Source organism: Barbatula barbatula (genome assembly GCF_947034865.1).
Source record: "Barbatula barbatula genome assembly, chromosome: 3".
In the NCBI taxonomy this organism is placed as follows: Eukaryota; Metazoa; Chordata; class Actinopteri; order Cypriniformes; family Nemacheilidae; genus Barbatula; species Barbatula barbatula.
In genome coordinates this window covers 1,881,118-1,904,794 of record NC_136764.1, presented here as the reverse complement: position 1 = coordinate 1,904,794, position 23,677 = coordinate 1,881,118, and the positions used below count along the sequence as shown (strand labels likewise).

At 47.3% G+C, this 23,677-nt stretch overlaps 1 protein-coding gene across 1 annotated transcript in view; it reads right to left on the bottom strand.

The window, feature by feature from the left end:
* Positions 1-31: 31 nt before the first annotated feature.
* LOC306891703 (NLR family CARD domain-containing protein 3-like) overlaps positions 32-23,677 on the bottom strand; it is a 24,727-nt gene continuing 1,081 nt past the window's right edge. The window contains exons 2-12 of the mRNA XM_079452177.1: positions 20,954-20,984; positions 20,262-20,372; positions 19,401-19,452; positions 5,561-5,768; positions 3,538-5,308; positions 3,049-3,222; positions 2,506-2,679; positions 1,909-2,082; positions 1,290-1,463; positions 712-885; positions 32-588 (exon numbers count right to left, since the gene is read on the bottom strand). Coding sequence (XP_079308303.1) covers positions 576-588; positions 712-885; positions 1,290-1,463; positions 1,909-2,082; positions 2,506-2,679; positions 3,049-3,222; positions 3,538-5,308; positions 5,561-5,768; positions 19,401-19,452; positions 20,262-20,372; positions 20,954-20,984 — 3,056 coding nt within the window. The 3' untranslated portion in view covers positions 32-575. The remainder of the gene's footprint in view (positions 589-711; positions 886-1,289; positions 1,464-1,908; positions 2,083-2,505; positions 2,680-3,048; positions 3,223-3,537; positions 5,309-5,560; positions 5,769-19,400; positions 19,453-20,261; positions 20,373-20,953; positions 20,985-23,677) is intronic.

Genomic DNA, 23,677 nt, shown 5'->3' with positions numbered 1-23,677 from the left:
AGGTTTTGCTTGTTTGTTCTTTTTTGTTGTTCATAATGTTTGTATTCAGTTATTTCATTCCAAACGTCTGCCGTATATTAGCCGTATTAGTTCTGTCTGTTATCAAATTATCATTTTTATTTTCATATTTACCTGATTATATTCTCTTATTAGCCTGATTAAATACAGTTTATTTATAACAGAGATGTTCGATCATATTGTGTTGTACATTCATTCATTGATATTGTGTTCAAAATATTGATCAATTGCTTTATGAAATTAATAAAATCTTTGTTTCTTTACCAATGACTTCTCAATGTTCTTGTAATAATAAAACCATGGTTAACTTTAGTAAAAGACATGTTTTGTTATACAGCTTTATAAAATGTGTAAACGTATTATATTTGAAACAAGCTTATGTTGTTTGGGTAAAGTTCCTGGTGACAGAAAGCAATATTAAATATTAAAAGTACAGCGAACAGACATTATTTTCCAGCACAGATTTTCCTGTCCAAGAACAAAACAAACTTTGATGCCTGCTGTGATCTGCTTATTGGCCTTGTAGCAACATCACGGTGTGAAGACGATTGATACCTTCAACACTCAATACTGTAAAACATCAGAGAGATCAGATATTAAATACACTCCTCACATTCATTATCTTAAGACATTTCAGATATATTTTATCCACAAGAATTGCTACAAAACCAAATTCACACGACAACAACTCACTGTAGTTTCTGTAGTTTACATTGAGGATCCTTCAGTAGATCAGAGAGCAGCTTCACTCCTGAATCTTCTGGATTATTAAAGTTCAGATCCAGTTTTGTCAGATGTGAGGGGTTTGATCTCAGAGCTGAAGTCAGAGCAACACAACCTTCAGATCCAATACTGCACAACGCCAAACTGAAGAGAGAAGAAAATAATGACAATAACATTTAGAAAATAATTAATAGCACAATTATTTAATATTGTTAATTATACTTTAATATATTTTAATAATTTCATATATTATTCAATTATTATTCATCAATGTATCAAATTATGTCCCTTTTTACAAGATACAAGTAATAAATTAAATGATTGTAAATCACAATAATATCATGAATAGTTTAATATATTGAAGTTAGTTATTAAAATGATCTCAGTTTGGTGATAATTCTGTATGAATCTGAATCAACAGAGAGTCATTGACTGACAGTCACTGTTGAGTCTCTTACATATAAAGATGATTCTGATAAACTTATGAAGACCTTCATTTACATAATACATACACATGTTTAACTTTATTGCTTTAAGGATTTTCTTACTGTAATGTCTTCAGTTTACAGTTTGTATTCTTCAGTCCATCAGAGAGCAGCTTCACTCCTGAATCCTTCAGATTATTGAGACTCAGGTTCAGTTCTGTCAGACTTGAGGAGTTTGATCTGAGAACTGACGCCAGTGATGAACAACTTTTCTCTGTCAGATTACAGACACTCAGACTGAGAGAGAAATAGCAGTGAGTTAAAATTTAAGTAATACATATATCCTCAAAATTATTTGATCTAATGTATTTTTAATGAAAGCTTAACTTCTAGCATGAGTGACATAAAACCTCAGCAAAACATGAATGTGTGTCTACAGCAAAACAGTGTAATGTTTAACTTTATGCAAATGGAGAGCAACTTTCATATATAACATTTCTATTTATTATTAAAACTTTTATCCAAAGGGATTTACAAATTAGATACAAGCAGATCGAGTTTATCCCAGAGAAAACATTATACAAATAGTGCTACCACACCACATTTACACAACAAGAGTGAAAGAGCAAAAATACTTGAAAGTCACTTGTGATTATAAAAAATAGTGAGTTTATAAACAAAATTATTAAGACCTCGACTGATTTTACAAACACACACTTTATTGCTTTAAGGATTTTCTTACTGTAGTGTCTTCAGTTTACAGTTTGTATTCTTCAGTCCATCAGAGAGCAGCTTCACTCCTGAATCCTTCAGTTTATTGTGACTCAGGTTCAGTTCTGTCAGACTTGAGGAGTTTGATGTGAGAACTGACGCCAGTGATGAACAACTTTTCTCTGTCAGATTACAGTCACTCAGACTGAAAGAGAAATAACAAAACAAAAGTGTGCTAAAGCTTTAGTAATAAACTCATAATCAAATCAAGTTGATCTCATTTCAATGAAAGCTTGAAAACTTTTATGAGTGACAGTGAACTTCAGTAAAACATGATGTGTGTCCAGAAACACAAGAACAGTATGTCATGTTAACTTCATGTATATGTAGAGAAACCTTCTGTATAATACAATTACATTTATTAATTGGGGAAATGTTTTTATCCAGAGAGACTTACACATGAGATTAATAGAAGAAGAATGAGTTTATCCAAGAGAAAACATAATACAAGTAATGTGACTACATCAAATTTACACAAGAACAAAAGTGAAACAGCAAAAATACTCGACAGTCACTTGAATTAAACAAAATCATTTATAACAAAATGATAATTTGATCAGTAACTCACAGTAGTTTCTGTAGTTTACAGTGTGGATCCTTCAGTAGATCAGAGAGCAGCTTCACTCCTGAATCTTCTGGATTATTATAGTTCAGATCCAGTTGTGTCAGATGTGAGGGGTTTGATCTCAGAGCTGAAGTCAGAGCAACACAACCTTCAGATCCAATACTGCAGTTACACAGACTGAAGAGAGAAGAAAATAAATGAAATAATGACAATAACATTTAGACAATAATTAATAGAACAATTATTTAATATATTTGTATTATTCATCAATGTATCAAATTATGTCCCTTTTTACAAGATAGAAGTAATACATTTAAAGATGTAAATCACAATAATATCATGAATAGTTTAATATATTGAAGTTAGTTATTAAAATGATCTCAGTTTGGTGATAATTCTGTATGAATCTGAATCAACAGAGAGTCATTGACTGACAGTCACTGTTGAGTCTCTTACATATAAAGATGATTCTGATAAACTTATGAAGACCTTCATTTACATAATACATACACATGTTTAACTTTATTGCTTTAAGGATTTTCTTACTTTAATGTCTTCAGTTTACAGTTTGTATTCTTCAGTCCATCAGAGAGCAGCTTCACTCCTGAATCCTTCAGATTATTGTGACTCAGGTTCAGTTCTGTCAGACTTGAGGAGTTTGATCTGAGAACTGACGCCAGTGATGAACAATTTTTCTCTGTCAGATTACAGCCACTCAGACTGAAAGAGAAATAACAAGATAACAGTGAAGATATAAACACATCAAGAGATAATGTTTGAACAATGAGAATCATCTGCACAAGAGCTGAAGCAACATCTGCACCTGATAGAGAATCACTGCAAGAACTGAACCCTGACAGACGATTATAAATAAAAAACAAATGAATGAAAATCAGAAAAAGCCACAAGAGAGCAGCTCTCACTCTATAGATGCAGTGAACAATTCCATCATGTTTTATTGTGTCTCTGTAGGACATTAACTACAGTAATGTGGACTGTTAGATGTTCAGGTGAAACTGCAGGTAAATGACTCACTGAGCTGTTCTGGATGCTTTGATCACTGGCAGAAGCCTCAGAAGACATTCATCTGATGGATCATATTTCCTCAGATTAAACTCATCCATCTTCTCTTCTGAGTTCAGTAACACAAACACCAGAGCCGACCACTGAGCAGGAGAGAGACGGACTCCAGTAAGACTAGACTTATGTCCTCTGTTCACATATGTTTGTACTTCCTGCACTAGAGAATGATCATTGAGTTCATTCAAACAGTGAAACAGATTGATGGATTTCTCTGGAGAGAGATTCTCTCTGATCTTCATCTTAATGTACTCGACTATTTCCTGTTTACTGTCAGAGCTTCTTCCTGTCTGTGTCATCAGATCTCGTAAGATTGTCTGACTGGACTCCAGTGAGAGACCCAGAAGAAATCTGAGGTAAAGATCCAGGTGTCCGTTCTCACTCTGTAAGGCCTTGTCCACTTCACTCTTCAGTAAATCACTCATGTTTGATCTCAATCCGCTGAAGTTTTCTGATGTTTTCTGAAGAAATGACAGAAACTTGAATAAAGCAGCGAGAAACTCCTGAACGCTCAGATGCACAAAGCTGAACACCTTCCCCAGGTTCAGTCCAAACTCCTCTCTGAAGATCTGAGTACAAACTCCTGAGTACACTGACGCTTCTCTGACATCAATGTCACACTCTCTCAGATCCTCCTCATAGAAGATCAGGTTCCCTTTCTCCAGCTGTTGAAAAGCCAGTTTTCCCAGAGACTCAAGACTCTTTCTAGCCTGCTGAAGATCTACCTCACATTTCCCATCATACTTCTGACTCTTCAGTTTGATCTGAAACATCAGGAAGTGTGTGAACATGTGAGTGAGAGTCTTGGGGATCTGTGCTGGACTCTCTGCTTCACTCAACATTCTCTGGAGAACAGTGGCTGAAATCCAGCAGAAGACTGGGATGTGACACATGATGTACAGACTTCTGGATGATTTCATGTGTGTGATGATTCTGTTGGCCAGACTCTCATCATTGATTCTCTTCCTGAAATACTCGTCCTTCTGAGGGTCATTGAATCCTCGTACATCTGTGATCAGATCAACACAGTCAGGAGGAATCTGATTGGCTGCTGCTGGTCGAGAGGTGATCCAGATCAGAGCAGAAGGAAGCAGATTCCCCTTGATGAGGTTTGTCAGCAGCACATCCACTGACGCTGATTCATCTCTGACATCAAACAAACTCGGATTCTTTGAGAAATCTAGAGGAAGACGACACTCATCCAGACCATCAAAGATAAACACAACTTTATAATCATCAAAGTCTGTCGATCTCAGTTCTGTTGTATCTGTGAAGAACTGATGAAGAAGATCCATCAGACTGATATTTGTCTGTTTGATCAGATTCAGTTCTCTGAAAGGAAGTGGAAATATGAAGTGAAGATCTTGATTTGTTTTTTCTTCAGCCCAATCCAGAATGAACTTCTGCACAGAGACTGTTTTTCCAATTCCAGCGACTCCTTTAGTCAGCACACTTCTGATGGGTTTGTTTAGTTCATGTGAGACTTTAAAGATGTCATTACATTTGATTTGTGTTTCTTGTGTCTCTGATCTTCTGGATGCCGTCTCAATCTGTCTCACCTCATGTTCATTATTGATGTCTTCACTCCCTCCCTCTGTGATGTACAGCTCTGTGTAGATCTCATTCACAAGTGTTGAGCTTCCTTGACTTGAGATTCCTTCATAAATTCTCTGGAATTTCTCTTTTAGTCTGGATTTGTGTTTCTTCATGTATAAAGGGGCGAGTTCTGATAAACAAAGGCAAATAAAAATAAAAATACATGTATACGATTAGAAAAAATATTTATATTTGACCTTAAGAGTGTTTTAAGATTTTGATGATCATGACATTAGATGAACACAAAAAGCTTCATGGTTCTATTGTGTTGATTTATTAACTGTAAATGTATTTTCACTAATAATCATCAGTAAATACAGACACTGTGTCTGTTCGTCTGAAGGTAAAGTGATGTCATAGTCACATGACTGAGAGCTCTTACTGGTCTGTAGTTTGTCAGCGAGGTCTGTTTGCTTCATCTTCCTCAGGACGTTCAGTGTGATCTTCAGAAACATCTCTCTGACTCTGATCTGATCTTCATCATCTTCCTCCTCTTCTCTCTCAGAGCATGATGGGTAATCTGGACTCAGTAGACTCTTGAAGATCTTCAGATCTTTCTTCATCAGAGAGATGAGTTTGTGCTCAAGCTCCTGAAAAAATTGTTCAAACACACATGATTTAGTTTTCTTATGAAGGCAGAAAAAGGTTTTAATGCTCATTTTAGTGAACACAGTTTTATTCTAAATTGCTTGAACCTCATTTCATGAAACCTGTAACACATTTAAACACTATAAACACACATCAAAACGTCTCGGTTACGTATGTAACCTCTGTTCCCTGATGGAGGGAACAAGACGTTGTGTCGAAGCCGACAGATGGGGTTCGCCCTTGAGAACCAGTCATCTCTGACTATTTTGAAAAGGCCAATGAAATTTGGCGAATGAAATTTGCATGCCGGGCCCCGCCCCCGGAAATCCGGGTATATAAGGGGAGCCGGCGTGCTCATTCATTTACCTTGTGTGCTGAGGAGCCTAAAAGCATCTCGTGACTGCTGCAGCGGACGGCTATTGTCGTGGCAAGAAGGACACAACGTCTTGTTCCCTCCATCAGGGAACAGAGGTTACATACGTAACCGAGACGTTCCCTTTCTGTCGGTCTCTCGACGTTGTGTCGAAGCCGACAGATGGGGTTCCTATGGAAAACGCCACGGCAATAGTCGCGTCACAATCTCCAGCGAAGCGACGTTGGCCAGCCTAGGCGAGTCAGACGAAGCGCTCTCGCGAGATTGTAACCTTCCAGTAGCTAGACAGGGGGACCCAGAGCTTCCAAGAAAGATGGGTAGCCCCTGTCCTCTGTCAACTCAGACGGCCCCAATGGCGAGAGCCGTCCGGCCTTAGGACCACTGGGTAAGCGCTATTCCCTCAAGTGGGAGGTGCGCTACGGAGACCACTTCCCACCCTCGGGGGGAATACAGTGGAGAAACAGCATGGTCTTACCGGCAGGGAAGAACTCATGGGAGGTATGTGCGAGAATCCGCAGGGTGGATGCTCACCCGGGGAAGGTCACGAGTTCCGGGGGAACAGCTCATGACGGAATCTCAGACGGAACCACCCTGCTGGGGGGTTACCACGTCTGGAGCACTGAGGTCGGTTAGAGTCACACGTAGATAACTCAACTTGTGCCCGCCAAAGGTGGCAGGCTGCTCCGCCCAGCCCGCTGCCTTGAGTGCTTAGTGATGGATGGAATGCCTATTCTTCGCCCGCGGGGAAAGAAGGGAGGCAGATGATTGCGCACTGACCCCCCCCAAGAGGGGGGCTGGCGCTTGTCGCAGGCGTACGCCCTGCCGGCCGCCGGTCTTACCTGGTGTTATCCTGCAAGACTCGAGCTGACACCGGATCCACGCGGAGGTTGTAGAACCTCGCGAAGGTGTGGGGCGTAGCCCAACCCGCAGCTCTGCATATGTCTGCCAGAGAGGCGCCCCGAGCCAGTGCCCACGAGGAGGCAACACCCCTGGTGGAGTGCGCCCTCACTGCCAGCGGGCACGGGCAATCCTGAGATCGGTACGCCGTCGTGACGGCGTCCACGATCCAGTGCGCCAGTCTCTGTTTGGAGACAGCTTTCCCCTTCTGCTGACCTCCAAAACAAACAAAGAGCTGCTCAGAGCCTCTGAAGCTCTGCGTGCGGTCCACGTAGAGGCGCAAGGCGCGTACTGGACACAACACGGACGGGGTTGGGTCTTCCTCCCCGGTGGGGAGCGCCTGCAAGGTCACCACCTGGTCCCGGAAGGGAGTGGTGGGAACCTTGGGCACGTAGCCGGGCCGAGGTCTCAGGATCACGTGAGAATCACCGGGCCCGAAATTTAGGCACTCTGTGGACACGGAAAATGCTTGCAGATCCCCCACCCTCTTGATGGAGGCGAGCGCCGTCAGGAGAGCCGTCTTCATCGAGAGATGAGAAAGATCGGTCTCCCCGAGGGGCTCGAAGGGAGGCCTCTGGAGGCCCGCCAGGACCACATTGAGGTCCCAAGAGGGTACGGAGCGCGATCGAGGTGGGTTAAGCCTCCTCGCGCCCCTGAGGAACCTGATGATCAGGTCATGCTGCCCTAAAGGTTTTCCAGCAACTGGTTCGTGATGAGCGGCGATAGCGGCTACATACACTTTCAGTGTGGACGGAGAGAGTTTACTCTCCAACCTCTCCTGCAGGAAGGACAGCACGTGCCTGACCGAGCAAATCCGTGGGTCTTCTCTGCGAGAAGAACACCAAGACGAGAAGAGGCGCCACTTAAAGGCGTACAGCCGCCTCGTGGCAGGTGCCCTAGCCTGAGTGATGGTCTCCACCACCGCGGGGGGTAGACCACTCAGGATCTCCTCGTCCCATCCAGGAGCCAGACGTGGAGGTTCCAGAGGTCTGGTCTCGGGTGCCGCAACATGCCCCTCCCCTGAGAAAGAAGGTCCTTCGTCAGGGGAATCGGCCAGGGGGGAGTTGTCGTCAGGAGCATTAGCTCCGAGAACCAAGTCCGGTTGGGCCAGTACGGCGCAACTAGTACCACTTGATGCTCCTCTTCCCTGACCTTGCACAGGACCTGTGCAATGAGGCTCACTGGGGGGAAGGCGTACTTCCACTTGTCCCGTGGCCAGCTGTGCGCTAGGGCATCCGTGCCGAGGGGGCCCTCGGTCAGGGAGTACCAAAGCGGGCAATGGGTGGTGTCCAGGGAGGCAAACAGGTCCACCTGTGCCCGCCCGAACTGCACCCAAACAAGCTGGACCGCACGGGGGTGGAGTCGCCACTCTCCACGGGGCGTCGACTGACGAGAGAGCGCATCGGCTGTCTGGTTCAGGTCGCCCGGTATGTGAGTGGCACGCAGGGACTTCGTCACCTGTTGACTCCACAGGAGGAGGCGTCGGGCAAGTTGCGTTAACTGTCGTGAGCGTATACCCCCCTGATGGTTGATATACGCTACGGCAGTCGTGCTGTCTGATCGGACCAGTACGTGCTGGCCCTGCACGAGGGACCGTAGTCCCCTCAGTGCCAACAGAACAGCCAACAACTCTAGGCGGTTGATATGCCAACACAGCTGGGACTCCGTCCAGAGACCCGACACTGTGTGCCCCTTGCACACCGCACCCCAACCCCGTAAGGAGGCGTCGGTCGTTACCACGACGCGCCTCGGGACCTGCCCCATGGGGACGCCAGTCCGTAGAAAGGTCACTGATGACCACGGGGTTAGGATACGACGGCAGAGAGGTGTAATGACGATCAACCTCCTGCCTGTGTGCCACGCTCTCCAGGGAACTCGTCTCTGTAGCCAGTGCTGCAGCGGTCTCATGTGCATCAACCCGAGGGGAATTACCCCCGCCGAGGACGACATGTGGCCCAGGAGCCTCTGAAAAAGTTTCAGGGGGACCGCTGGTCGCTGCTTGAAGAGTTTCAGGCAGTTCAGCACTGACTGTGCACGCTCTGTCGTAAGCCGCGCCGTCATGGAGACAGAGTTGAGTTCCATACCGAGAAAAAAGGAACTCTGCGCAGGGGAGAGTTGGCTCTTCTCTCGGTTGACCCGTAACCCCAAACGGTCTAGGTGCCGAAGCACCAGATCCCTGTGTGTACACAACAGTTCTCGCGAGTGTGCTAAGATAAGCCAGTCGTCGAGATAGTTGAGTACCCGCACACCTCTCTCCCTGAGGGGAGTGAGGGCGGCTTCCACGACCTTCGTAAAGGCACGTGGGGACAGGGACAGACCGAATGGGAGGACCCTGTACTGATATGCTCGCCCCTCGAAAGCGAACCGTAGGTACGGCCGGTGACGAGGGAGAATCGAGACATGAAAGTACGCGTCCTTCAGGTCGATAGCCACGAACCAATCTTGACGCCTGACGGACGTCAAGATGCGCCTCTGCGTGAGCATCCTGAACGGCAGCTTCTGGAGGTGCCTGTTCAGGGCACGCAGATCTAGAATGGGGCGCAACCCTCCACCTTTCTTGGGGACGATGAAGTACGGGCTGTAGAACCCGCTGGACATCTCGGCCGAGGGGACGGACTCGATCGCTCCCTTCTCCAGAAGGGTTGCCACCTCCTCCCGCAGCACGGGAGCATCTCTGCCTCTGACCGAGGTAAAGAGGATGCCCCGAAACCTGGGCGGAGGTCTGGCAAACTGGATCGAGTAGCCGAGACGGATCGTGTTCTCCAGCCACCTTGACGGTCTGGTGAGTGCTAACCAAGCACTCAAAGACTGCGACAGGGGCACTAGAGGTACGATCTGCTTCATCGCCCCTGGGGAGGGCGGTTCGTGGGCTAGCGGTGCCGGCCCCGCCTCGTGGGGGGGCCGGCTCCGCTGATTTGCCTGCCTGGCGGCGCAGCTCAACGCACCGTCGAGGTGAGAGTGCTGAGGGCTGCGCAATTTTATACTCGGCCTTGCGTGTCGCCACAACGCAACGTCGAGTTGCCGAACACCGTCCTGCGGAGGGTGAGTGCGGCTGAAAGGGGGACCCAGAGAGAGAGACTGCTCTTTTTGTGAGGAAGTGGGCGCTAGGCCCTGAAAAGGGCCTAGCAGATGTTGGGACGGGGCAGGGACCGTCCATTTCCGACCCGTCAGCGATGGAATGGCTGGGGTCGGGCCCGATCTCGATCTCGCCGGGTCCGGCTCGTCAGGAACGCTTCTGCTTCCGCGGCGGCTGCTGACGAGACGGTGGTCGCTTCCTGTCCGTCCTCTTCCGGGGGGCCGCCTGAGGAGGGGGCACCGTAGCCGGAGCTGACGAAGAGGAAGGCCGGGGCTGCTGGGAGGCAGACGTTCCACGGGACCTCGACGGCCGAAAGGCGGTCGGGTCGCGGCGGGGCAGGATGTGCTTAATGGCCTCCGTCTGCTTCTGCACTGCCGAGAACTGCTGGGAGAAGTCCTCGACAGTGTCACCAAACAGCCCTCCTTGCGAGATGGGAGCATCGAGGAAGCGAACTTTCTCGGCTTCACGCATCTGCGCAAGGTTTAGCCAGAGGTGTCTCTCGTGGACCACTAGTGTGGACATCGCTCGACCCAAAGCTCGCGCTGTCACCTTCGTTGCCCGGAGGGCAAGGTCGGTGGCAGCGCGGAGCTCCTGCATAATCTTTGGGTCGGTCTTACCCTCGTGGAGCTCTTTCAGTGCCTTGGCCTGATGGACCTGCAGGATGGCCATGGCATGAAGAGCTGAGGCAGCCTGTCCAGCAGCGTTATAGGATTTCGACACCAGCGATGCCGAAACCCTACACGGCTTGGACGGGAGTCTAGGTCGAGACCTCCAGGTGGCCGCCGTCTGCGGGCACAGGTGCACCGCGACTGCACGTTCAGCCTGGGGGACATCAACGTAGCCTCTAGCTGCCCCGCCATCGAGGGAAGAAAGGGCGACAGAGTCAGCATGACGGGAACGAGCCGAAAAGGGGGCGTTCCAAGTCTTGCTGAGCTCCTCATGCACCTCGGGGAAAAAAGGTACAGGGGGCGTGCGCGGCTTGGAGCCGCGCTCGGACCAGATGTACCAATTATCCAGCCGCGAGCGTTGGGGCGTGGGCGGTGCGGTGCACTGCAGCCCGATGCTCGCGGCGGCCCGATAGAGCATGGCTGACATCTCGACGTCTGCCTTTTCCTGAACTCTATCTCCGGGCGGAGACGGCTCGAAGGAATCGTCAGGGTCGGATGCCAGGAGGTCGCCCTCCGATGCTGCGAGGGACATCTCATCGTCGTCACGCATCGAGTCCGATTGCGTGACGAAGGAGTAAGACGGTGTGGAACCGCCTTCCTGGGAACGGCCAGACGAGCGAGTCGGGGCGTGAACGGTCCGCGAGCCATCGGCTGACGGGTTTACGCTCACGGAAATCCCCATGCCACCCAAGCTGCTCGCCGCTGCTGACGGCGGGGCTGTGGCCACCGCGGTCGCAGAGCGGGAAGCAGACGAGGTGGTGGCTGGCTCTGAAAAGAGCGCAGCCACCCGTGACCGCAACTTCTGTATCGCCATCTGCCCGCAGTGCGGGCAGGATGACTCCACGAATGCTGCCTCAGCGTGTTGGACCCCCAAACACCTGACGCAAGCATCGTGTCCGTCCCCCTCCTCAATGAGGGAACCGCAACCACGAGAGCAGCGGGACATGCCACGCTTAGAAATTTGCTCTTTTAGAATATATCTCTTTCAGAAACACCTCTGGAACTGCTGAAACGCCGGGGGGATGATCGCTCGGAAGGGACAATCCGCTGCACCACGTCAGGAAATCAGCTGTCGTAGTCATTCGATGCATAGGCTCCGAAGAACAAAAGGTAAATGAATGAGCACGCCGGCTCCCCTTATATACCCGGATTTCCGGGGGCGGGGCCCGGCATGCAAATTTCATTCGCCAAATTTCATTGGCCTTTTCAAAATAGTCAGAGATGACTGGTTCTCAAGGGCGAACCCCATCTGTCGGCTTCGACACAACGTCGAGAGACCGACAGAAAGGGAACTACAGAAACAAAATCATATTTTCTTTAATTCATATTTTGGCTTCAAATGATTCTCAAAGCATCAAATACACATCAGCATTGATAACACACTGAGATCTATTTCAAATCAATATGATCGTGACTTCTTACTACAATGAATCAGTTTGAAACTAAACATCTAAACATGTTTCAGAATCATCAGTAATAATAACAGTAATCTGTGTAAAGCTGCAGTACGACTGACAGTAAAAGAATCTCATGAAACGCCCCTTAAACATACAGCTGTGATTTTGGGTTTATAAACATATTTGGGGGTAAAAAAAAGAAAAACAGGCACAGACACACACACTGTTGTAAATTCCCTATTACTGTTTTATTTTATTGTGAAGGAATGATGCAGTGCTGAATTTAGTGTTTTTACATCAGGCACCTCGCTGGGCAGCTAAGGGGTCCTTGGAAACATTATGTTTTGCCTTTCGCGGATGCTTAGTTTATTTTCACATTGATGCCTGTTTGCGTTTGTGATAAAGGTGGGTTATAACGATCCGTTAATGATCGCATATTAGTTCTTTTGATGTGCAAATGAAGCTGCGATATTCGGCACATATTTAAGTTAACGCTATTTTGTAGCGATGTTTATATGATGTTAAGTTCAAGCTAAAATGTGCTCATTAAGTTAGCACACTTCCTTATATATATTATTTATGTTTGTTCATTACAGATCAATGTAAAGGCTCAAACAGTAAACATCGTGCTGTGTGTAATTTGGAGTGGAAATTCATTCATTAAAGCTACGTCAGCTGTTCTACTGTGTCCGGTCTCGCTCTCTAATCGGAGTGTCTGTGTGGATGAGGTGTTCCAGCGAATCCACCTAAAATAACATACAGTCCTAGATCTCCCGAATATTGGTCCTTCGAGCCGAATTACTTCACCCATATCAGCAAAATGGGCACAATGCGAGCATCAATTATTACAAGTGAAGCAAGAGGACGCCCACGGCAGTTACCAGCTTACCTTCAGGGCTATCAGGTCAGCCTTCCTCAGTCCCTCATGCCTTATACTGCTCCTCATCAGGATGACAACTTAAGTGCCAGTGCACAGCAGTTGCAGTCACTTAGCCTGCAGACTGGGTCTGCTACTCCAGGTGGCCAGCTACTCTCGGCACTCGAGCCCCCGCCCTGTCATTTCCCAGCAGCAGCAGTCGATAAGGTGCGCCAGTGGACCACAGCACCACAAGTTAGCGCATATCCAAGCTTACCAACGGTGTGTGGAAGGCCGCCATCTGCTGCCCTAAGTGAGTGCAGCTGGCAAAGCCACACCTTCACAGACTACTGCCTCAGTGAGCCAGGTTCTCCAGCCTCACCGCAATTAGTACAGGCGAACCCAAGCTTAGTGCCAGATATTACAACCTGGGTAAGCACACCAGCAGTCAGCATGCGGCCAGCTGCATTTACTGCCAGCACCACAAGCCCAGTATTACTGTCCCAAGCTATAACCACTAGCCCCAGTCACAGCTATGGCAAAGAGGACATTCTAACCCAGTCCCTTCCAGCAACATTAACATCTATCTCACAGTTTGCAGCAGTCCAGCCAACAGCATCTACACTGTACCAACCAGCCTATCCAATAATGCATCCCATGACTACATCTATAAACGTCCAGCATAGGGACCCAGCTACACCTATGCCAGTCCAATACCTGCCCAGTTCTACAGCTCCAGCCTATCCAGTATACCAGCCCTCTCCAACTGTGATAACGCCAACATGCCAACCCCTGGCTACACCAGCACTGCACCTGGGGCGTCAACACGCAACTCCATCAGCTATCACTGCACACCAAAGCTACCAGCCAGATCCGCCATTACAACCTGTTCTACAGCCTCAGCCTCCCTTTGCAGTGCAGCCTGTCTACCAGACAGTGCCCATGATGCCAAGTCTGTCTCTCCAGGCATACAACACTCTCCCACCACAGAACACCATTCCGCAGTCTCCATACAGTTTCCAGCCGCTGAAGCAGCCTGTTCCGGTACCTGAACTGTCAAAGCTGGTCCATGACAGTGAGAGAGAATTCACCGACCTCAAGATGGCACTCGACCACCTGCTTGGCCCTCACACAGAGCTCTCAGAGTACTACAAGTACCGTGTACTTATGGAGCACCTAGTCCTGGATAAAGCTAAGCTAATCGCTCAGTCCTGCAGACATTATTCCCAACCCTACATGGCTGCAATGGAAGCATTACAGCGCCAGCATGGACAATCACATCAGCTCGCACAAAGTGAGATTGCTGCAATCTTAAATGCTCCTGATGTTAAATCCGGAGACACCAAAGGCTTCCAGAGTTTTGCTCTCAGTGTCGACCTACTGGTAGGAATGCTCACTTCATTAGAGGGACCCAGTGGGATGGAAATAATGTCAACCGGTCATGTCGACAAACTGCGTAGCAAGCTGCCCAAGCACATGAGAGACAGTTTTGTAGAACATCTTCAAACACAAGGCCGTCTCAACACGAGTCGACTCAACCCCTACAGCCTTAGAGACCTCGCTAATTGGCTCAAAGTTAAGGCGGAAGCTCAAAGACTATCTGCAAAAATGGCACAATGCCACCGTCCTGAAGAGCCCCATATCTCGAGGAGAGACAGACACGCTCCGGCTTCCAAGCCCCGAGGGCAGTCTGTGTCCGTTTATCATGGCTCTGACAAACCTAAAGCTGATGACAGTCATCCTGCGGAGGCAGCCCGCTATAATCCCAAGTACAAGAAGTTATGTCTCTTCTGTAAGAGCACAGAGCACTATCTGTCACAGTGCACAGAAATTGTACAGCGTTCAGCAAATGACGTCAGGAAATGGCTTGAACGTGGTAAGCGCTGTCGTAACTGTGGTCGGACCAGCCACCAACCCGAAGCCTGCACCTTAAAGAAACCATGCAGCGAGTGTCAAGAGATTCATCTGAGCGTTTTACACAACGTTGCAAAGTCAGACTCAAGTGTCTACCTCATCACTCCACGTGATCAAGTCACAGTCAGCAACTCCAAGCAAGGAAGAAAGGTGTATCTCAAGGTGGTGCCCATTATAATAAGTCACGGCCGCAAGTCACTGAAGACCTATGCCATTCTGGACGATGGGGCTGAACGAACAATACTACTACCAGCTGCTGGCCAACATCTAGGCCTCAAAGGTGAAGCAGAGACCCTCACTCTACGTACTATCCGTCAAGATGTCGCCCATCTTGCTGGTGAGTCTGTCTCTTTCTATGTAGCTTCTCAAGCACACCCGAGAGAGCGCCACCTCATAAAAGATGCCTATACAGCCGGCCAACTAGCTCTAGCCGAGCAATCCTACCCTATGCCTTCCTTACAGAGACTTTATGGGCATCTACAGGGCCTCCCACTCTCAGACTTCAGTGAAGTGCAACCATTGCTACTAATTGGCGCAGATTGCACACACTTGATCACAGCTAAACAGCCAGTGAGAATTGGTTCTAAAGGCAATCACACAAGCCTCGGCTGGGCACTTCAAGGTCCAGAAAGTACGGTTTCTACTGCTGCTTCCTGCTACTTTACCTCCCTCACACCAGCACCAGATGAACTCTACCAACATGTCGAACGTCTATGGCAACTGGACATCCTTCCGTTCAGAAACGAGAAGCTGGCAGTCCGCTCCCGTCTGGACCAAGAAGCCATAAACACCCTTGAGACACACACCGAAAGAGTCAAGGTGGGTGACATACGGCGCTACGCCACCCCACTCTCCGTGTCAAAGGTGCACCACCACTCAAAGCCACACCTGAAGCAGTTATGCCCCTTCTTCGTGGCACAGAAAGGTGATTACGAAGAGATCCAGCTCTAGCTAAACAGTACGAGGCCGAGATCCAAAAGCTCATCAACGGAGGCTGTGTTGTCAAGCTCAGTGACGACGAGGCAAAGGCATCCAATGAGTAGTGGTTCATACCCCATCACCTCGTTCAACAAAACGGCAAGCACCGTCTTGTATGGGACTGCTCCTTCACCTACAACGGGCTTGGACTTAATGAACAGCTCCTAGCAGGTCCCACCATCGGTCCATCTCTCATCGGTGTCCTCCTGCGCTTTCGTCAGTATGCAGTGGCCATAATTGGGGATATCCGAGCAATGTTCCACCAGGTTCGTCTCCTGCCTGATGACCAGCCTCTACCGAGATTCGTCTGGAGGAGCCTCAAACAGGAGCAGCAACCTGAGGTCTACCAGTGGTGCGTCCTGCCATTTGGGACAACTAGCAGCTCTGCTGCACCACATTCGCAAAAACACGCTAGGGACCATGTGGAAGGCAATGAGGACATCCTGCAGTCCATTGAGCAGTGTTTTTACGTGGACAACTGCCTGCAGAGCCTCTCAACACCTAGGTCGGCAAAGCTTCTTATCGACAAGTTGAGGCAGGTTCTCGCTTTAGGCAGGTTTGAGATTCGGCAATGGGCAAGCAACGTCCAAGCTGTCGTCGCCCATCTACCCTCTACTGCCCGCGCCAAGAGTGCAGAGCAATGGCTGGCAGAGAAAAGCCCCGACCCACAAGAGCCAGCACTGGGCTTACGGTGGTATTGTCCAACTGACCGACATGGCTTCCGAGTTAAGCCTCCCGAGAGTCAAACGCTCACCATGCGCCATGTCTACAAGGTGCTAGCCCGGCAATATGACCCGCTGGGGATCATCATCCCCTACACAACGAGAGCTAATATCCTCGTTCAGAAGCTGTGGGCAAAGAAGAGGAGCTGGGATGACCCGAACCTTCCTCCAGAGATCGTTGAGGCTTGGTCAAGCTGGGAGAGAGAGCTTCCTGAACTGGCAAGTGTGTGCATTCCCCGAACATACGCTCCATTGGAAGCTGCCACTGAAGCTACAGAGTACACTCTTCACGTCTTCTGTGACTCCTCGGAACGTCTTGCCACGACGGTCAACCAAGTTCAAGTAGTCCTTCGTCATGGCTAGGTCGAGATTAGCCCCTAAGCGCCAACAGTCAATTCCACGTTTACAGCTCTGCGCAGCTCTGACTGGAGCTCAACTGTCATCCCTCATCCAGCGAGAGCTCACTCTAAAAATCACTGAGACTTATCTTTGGACTGACTCAACTACAGTCCTGACCTGGCTGACATCTGAGTCCTGCAGGTTCAAGGTCTTTGTTGGGACCAGGGTCTCCGAGATCCAAGACCTGACTGCTTCACACATCTGGCAGTATGTGGATACAGAAAACAATCCGGCTGACAACTTAACAAGGGGTAAGACCCTAGCCGAACTGGCTGCCCCAAACCGATGGATCCAAGGTCCAGCCTTCCTCCGCTCTCCATCGCGCAGATGGCCTTCAGCTCCAGATTCTGTCAACTCAGCAGATCCCTCTGAGCTCAAGCAGACCATCTTCTGCGGCCTCACGCGAATATGCCCTCCAGACCCAATGCCTGACATTTCACTGTTCAACAACTGGGTGGATCTGGTTAAGGCTACGCACCATTTGCTTCACGGGCCGGCCGCAGACCCATCATCCCCTACTCCTGATTTCCATCGTGCCGAGGCTCACCTGCTGAAGTCCAGCCAAGCAGAGAGCTTTCCTGAAGAAGTCAAGTGCCTGAAGGCCGATAGGCCTGTCTCCCCTAGCAGCAGTTTAAGTTCACTCGCTCCAGAGATAGACCTAGAGTCTGGCCTTATCCGAGCTGGAGGTCGATTTAGGCGCATTGAATCCGGCCCTACTGACATCCACCGGTCGTACTTGATCCCAGCAATGCTACCACAAGACTCCTCATCAGAGATGCGGACGCACGTCTGCTACACCCGGGCCCTGACAGAGTCTTTGCACCCGGGCCTTTTCAGAGTCAGAACTCAGGCGGCGGTATTGGATTATACCTGGGAGACAGGCTGTGAAAAAACATCAGAGAACCTGCCCTGAGTGCACCAAATGGAGAGGAAAGCCTTCGGTTCCCATGATGGCAGACCTTCCTCCGTCCAGTCTGCGACTCCTAAAGCCCCCATTCTACTCTACAGGAATGGACTGTTTCGGTCCATATGTCATCAAGGTTGGACGCCGGAACGAGAAGCGATGGGGGGTGATCTTCAAGTGTCTCACGACACGCTGTGTCCACCTAGACCTGCTGGCTGGTCTCGACACAGACACTTTCCTCCTGGCATTGAGAAGGTTCATAGTACGAAGAGGGACCCCCGCTGAGATACTCTCAGACCAAGGGACTAATTTTCGAGGGGCTGAGAGAGAGCTTAGAGAGGGGTTCGCAGCTATGGTCCCAGATCTACAAGAGAGACTTGCCAACCATCAAATTAAGTTCCAGTTCAACCCACCAGCGGCGCCTCACTTCGGTGGGTTTTGGGAACGTGAAATACAGTCCGTCAAGAAAGCCCTCCAGGTGGTTATCGGCACGCAATCCCTCCATGAAGACGTCCTCCTCACCATATTAATCGAAGTTGAAAGCATCCTCAATGCTAAGCCCTTGGGCTATGTTTCATCAGACATAGCTGATCCGGATCCTGTGACGCCTAACCTGCTGCTGATGGGACGGCGGGACGCCTCCTTACCCCAAGTCTCTTACGCTCCTGACACCCTCACAAGAAGACGCTGGCGCCACTGTCAGATGATGGTGGACCACTTCTGGGCTCAGTTCCTTAGGCATTACCTTCCTTCACTACAAGTCCGGCAGAAGTGGCGGTGGCCCACCAACGACCTTGTTCAGAGCACAGTCGCTATGATCGTCGATCCCCAGCTTCCGAGAGCGCAGTGGCCTATTGGGAGGATTGTCAAGGTGATAGAGAGTGCAGACGGTCATGTCCGGTCGGCCGAGGTTCAAGTCGGGGAGAAGACTTACTTGGTGGGTTATTACGATCCGTTAATGATCGCATATTAGTTATTTTGATGTGCAAATGAAGGGGCGATATTCGGCGCATATTTAAGTTAACGCTATTTTGTAGCGATGTTTATATGATGTTAAGTTCAAGCTAAAATGTGCTCATTAAGTTAGCACACTTCCTTATATATATTATTTATATTTGTTCATTGCATATACCAGTACAGATCAATGTAAAGGCTCAAACAGTAAACATCGTGCTGTGTGTAATTTGGAGTGGTAATTCATTCATTAAAGCCACGTCAACTGTGTCCAGTCTCGCTCTCTAATCGGGAGTGTCTGTGTGGATGAGGTGTTCCAGCGAATCCACCTAAAATAACATACAGTCCTAGATCTCCCCAATACACACAGACACAGACACACAGACACACACACACACACAGACACACACACACACACACACACACACAGACACACACACACACACACACACACACACACACACACAGACACACACACACACACACACACACTCACCTGGAAAACAGACTCCATGTGCTTCCCTTTGAATGAGACATTTGTTGTGTTTCTGTAATTGAACAATAAATGAAATATTTTTCACTTATCTATTGCACTGTAACTTCAATAACTGCATTAACTAATCTACTGCTCTGTAACCTATAAACTGCTTTAACTCATCTTCTGGACTGCAACCTATTAACTGCATTAACTAATCTACTGCTCTGTAACCTATAAACTGCTTTAACTCATCTTCTGGACTGCAACCTATTAACTGCATTAACTCGTATACTCCACCGTAACTTTAGTAACTGCATTAACTCATCCACTGCACTGTAACTTCAACAACTGCATTAACTCACCTATTGCACAGCAACTTTAATAGCCAATGTCAATAATTTATGCATACCTAAGTCACTTGCACTATTTTAGTCTAAATTATTATCTGTTCATATCCACCTGTACATTAATGTTCATAGTATATAGCCATCTGTATATATTGTTCATAGTATATACCTTCTGTCATATTTTCATAGAACATTCCTACTGCAAAATATTTTTATAATCCATGCCCACTGTATTATATTTTCTCAATATTGTATTCTGTATTTATTCTAACTGTATATCCTGCACTTGCTAACTGCACTTCTGGTTAGACCTAAACTACATTTCGTTACACTGTACTTGTATATGTGTAAAGACCATAAAGTTGAATCTAATCTAATCTAAAAATATGCGTTTCATACAGTGAACACATGGATTAATGTGTGTATCTGTCAGTAAAGTGTTCAGTGAATATCTGCAGTAACATCAACAGCACAGACTCAGATCAGAGAATAAAGACTGATGAAGTGATTTACTCGTCTAAACTGTTCTCACCTCACATCTGGATCATCACAGTCTCCTGAACTGAAGTGAAGTGGATAAACCATTGATTCTTCACTCTTCATGGACACACAGCTGGGTTTAGGAGATTCTCCACCAGTCAAACTAAAACAACATTTATATAATGAGTTTATGCAATTTATCAGTAATGTGATAAATTTGTATAATATATTAGAATAAATATAGGATATATCAACAAAAAATATTCAAAAAATAAAGTTAAAAGTTATTTCTGCCAAGATACAAATATGTTGAACTATAATAGTTTAAGTACAACTATATTGCGTACATTAAATATTATATATTTTATGCATAAATTTGGCTAAATCTTGTGCATCCCTGTTTGAAGCAAGAAAACTAAATCTGTATGTAGTCCAACCTTTTAAAATCCCTCTTCAAGTGATACAGTAAGATTAATCACTGTAATTCAGTGCTATAGTGAGATATGAACCCTGCTTATCTAAAGAGAATTTAATAATACAAACAATAAAGAAAACCAAAGAAACCCCTCCCCACACAAACTAATATTAATTTGTAATGAATTAGTTTGCATGAAGTGAATCTTCACAAAGTAGTTTAAAGTATAAACTCTGACAGCTATCAGACAAACCAAACACATGTAACACGTTTCGCAATTACAGTTAAAAAGGACAAATTTGTATATTAAAATATTTTACTCATCTCACCTTTTAAACTCTCTGGAGAGATTGATTGTTCCTGCAATAAAAGTACTGTGTTAGACACTTCTTTAAACCAGTCATCCACAGCTAAGCTGCACATTTCATCTTTTAAACAGCTTCAGCGTTTTAATTTGAACACATTTAATTTACCTCTAAATTGGATAAGCAAATTAGTGCTGTGGTTAAATCCTGTTTCTTTCACCTCCGTCTCTTAGCTAAGGTTAAGCCATTCTTGTCTGCTTAGCACTTTGAGATTGCCATGCATGCATTCGTAACATCCAGATTGGACTACTGTAATTCACTATACATTGGTGCTTCACAGAAATGCATCACCCATCTACAATTAGTCCAAAATGCAGCTGCTCGCCTCCTCAAAGGGAACCGTAAATTTGACCACATCACACCAGTTCTGATCTCGCTCCATTGGTTACCGGTTAAATTTAGAATTGATTTTAAAGTTCAGTTTAAAGTCACTACAAAATCAGACTCCACAGTACTTATCTGAATTGCTTCACCCTGTATCTCAGTCAAGATCACTGAGATCGGGGCACTCAAATTCCCAAATTCCGTCCCAAGAACTCGACTAAAAAATAGGTGCGACCTTGCTTTCTCAGCCTATGGACCCAAGCTGTGGAATAGCTTACTGCTTTATATTAGATCAGCACAAACTCTGTCACTTTTTAAATCCTCTTTGAAAACGCCTTTTTTCATTAGTTTATCAGAAAATGTTTTTCTTTTTATGTACTATGTTGCTTATGTGCTTGTATTCTATATCTTTTGGCCTTGTTAAGCACTTTGGTCAATGCAAGTTGTTTTTAAATATGCTATATAAATAAAACTGTATTGTATTGTGTTGTATAATCTTCACGGAAACATGGCTACACGGCGGGATACCGGACAACGCTATTGAGTTAGCGGGCTACAACACACCGGATTTTAATCAATCAAACTTAAAGACAGTGCTCCCTAAATTTCACCAGCATGTTTCCTGCCACACAAGAGGAAACAAAACTTTGGACCATGTCTACACATACATGGCTGAAGCTTACGCTGCGACCCCCCACCTGGGTCAATCTGATCACCTTTCTTTGTTCCTCACCCCCAAGTACTCACCTCTCATTAATCGTGTGAAGCCATCAGTGAAGACCATCAAGGTGTGGCTTGCGGGGGCAGACTTTTCACTCCAGGAAAGGTTTCTACACACAGACTGGAGTCTGTTTGCTTCTCAGGCCACCAGTGGCTCTCACACGGACATCGACAGTTACACCTCCTCTGTATTGGACTACATCAATTCCACCATTGATAGTGTCACAACCCAGAAGCAGATCACCCCGTACTGAAGCTAGAGGAGCATTTTTCCAATTCTGACCCTCGACGCATGTGGCAGGGCATCCAGGCCATCAGTGATTACAAACCCAACCACTCCAGCCCCATAGCCACCGATGCCGTCTTTCTGAACGAACTTAACGACTTTTATTCTCACTTTGAGAGAGACAATAAGGAAACCGCTACCAAGCTCACACCCTCTGCTGACCACCCAATCATCACCCTTAACTCCACTGATGTTCACACTGCACTAAGCCGGATCAACGGGCGCAAGGCTGCTTGCCCAGATGGCATCACTGGTCGTGTACTCAGGGCATGTGCGAGCAGCTCGCTGGGGTCTTCACGGACATCTTCAACCTGTCCCTCGCCTTAGCAGTGGTTCCAGCATGTTTTAAATCCACCTCCATTGTGATCATTCCAAAACAACCTAACGTGCTTGAACGACTACCGCCCTGTAGCACTCACACCCATTGTTATGAAATGCTTTGAGCGGCTGGTTCTGGCACACCTAAAGGTCTCTCTACCACCCACACTGGACCCATACCAATTTGCCTATCGCAACAATAGGAGCACAGATGATGCAGTGTCCATGGCGCTGCACTCCGTGCTCACACATCTGGACAATAAGGACACTTATGCACTCATGTTGTTTGTAGACTTCACCTCTGCTTTCAATACCGTCATCCCTTCCAAGCTAATCGTCAAACGTGGAAACCTAGGCATCAACAACCCTACCTGCAACTGGATTATGGACTTCCTGACGAACAGGCCTCAGCTTGTTAGGTTAGGCTACATCTGCTCCACCACCACCACCCTCAACACAGGTGTACCACAGGGCTGCGTACTGAGCCCCTTTCTCTACTCCCTTTTCACACTCGACTGCAGGCCTGTGAACGGATCTAACTCCTTCATCAAGTTTGCAGACGATACAATGGTGATTGGTCTCATCAGCAACAATGATGAGACTGCATACAGGGTGCTCAGACATGGTGCTCAGACAACAAGCTGCTCCTTAACACCTCCAAGACAAAGGAGATCATCGTGGACTTCAGGAAGGCGAAAGGAGGCACACACGACCCCATCCACATTAATGGGATGGCTGTTGAAAGTGTTTCCAGTTTTAAGTTCATGGGTACTCATATTTCGGAGGACCTGTCCTGGACCACCAACACCTCATGCCTGGTCAAGAAGGCTCACCAGCGTCTCTTCTTTCTGAGGACACTGAAGAAGAACCAACTGTCTTCAACTATCCTGGTGAACTTCTATCGCTGCACGTTAGAGAGCTTTCTAATCAACTGTGTCACAGTCTGGTACGGGATCTGTTCTGTTGCTGAGCGCAAGGCACTGCAGCGGGTGGTGAAAACAGCCCAGCACATCACAGGGACTACACTTTCTGCCATTGAG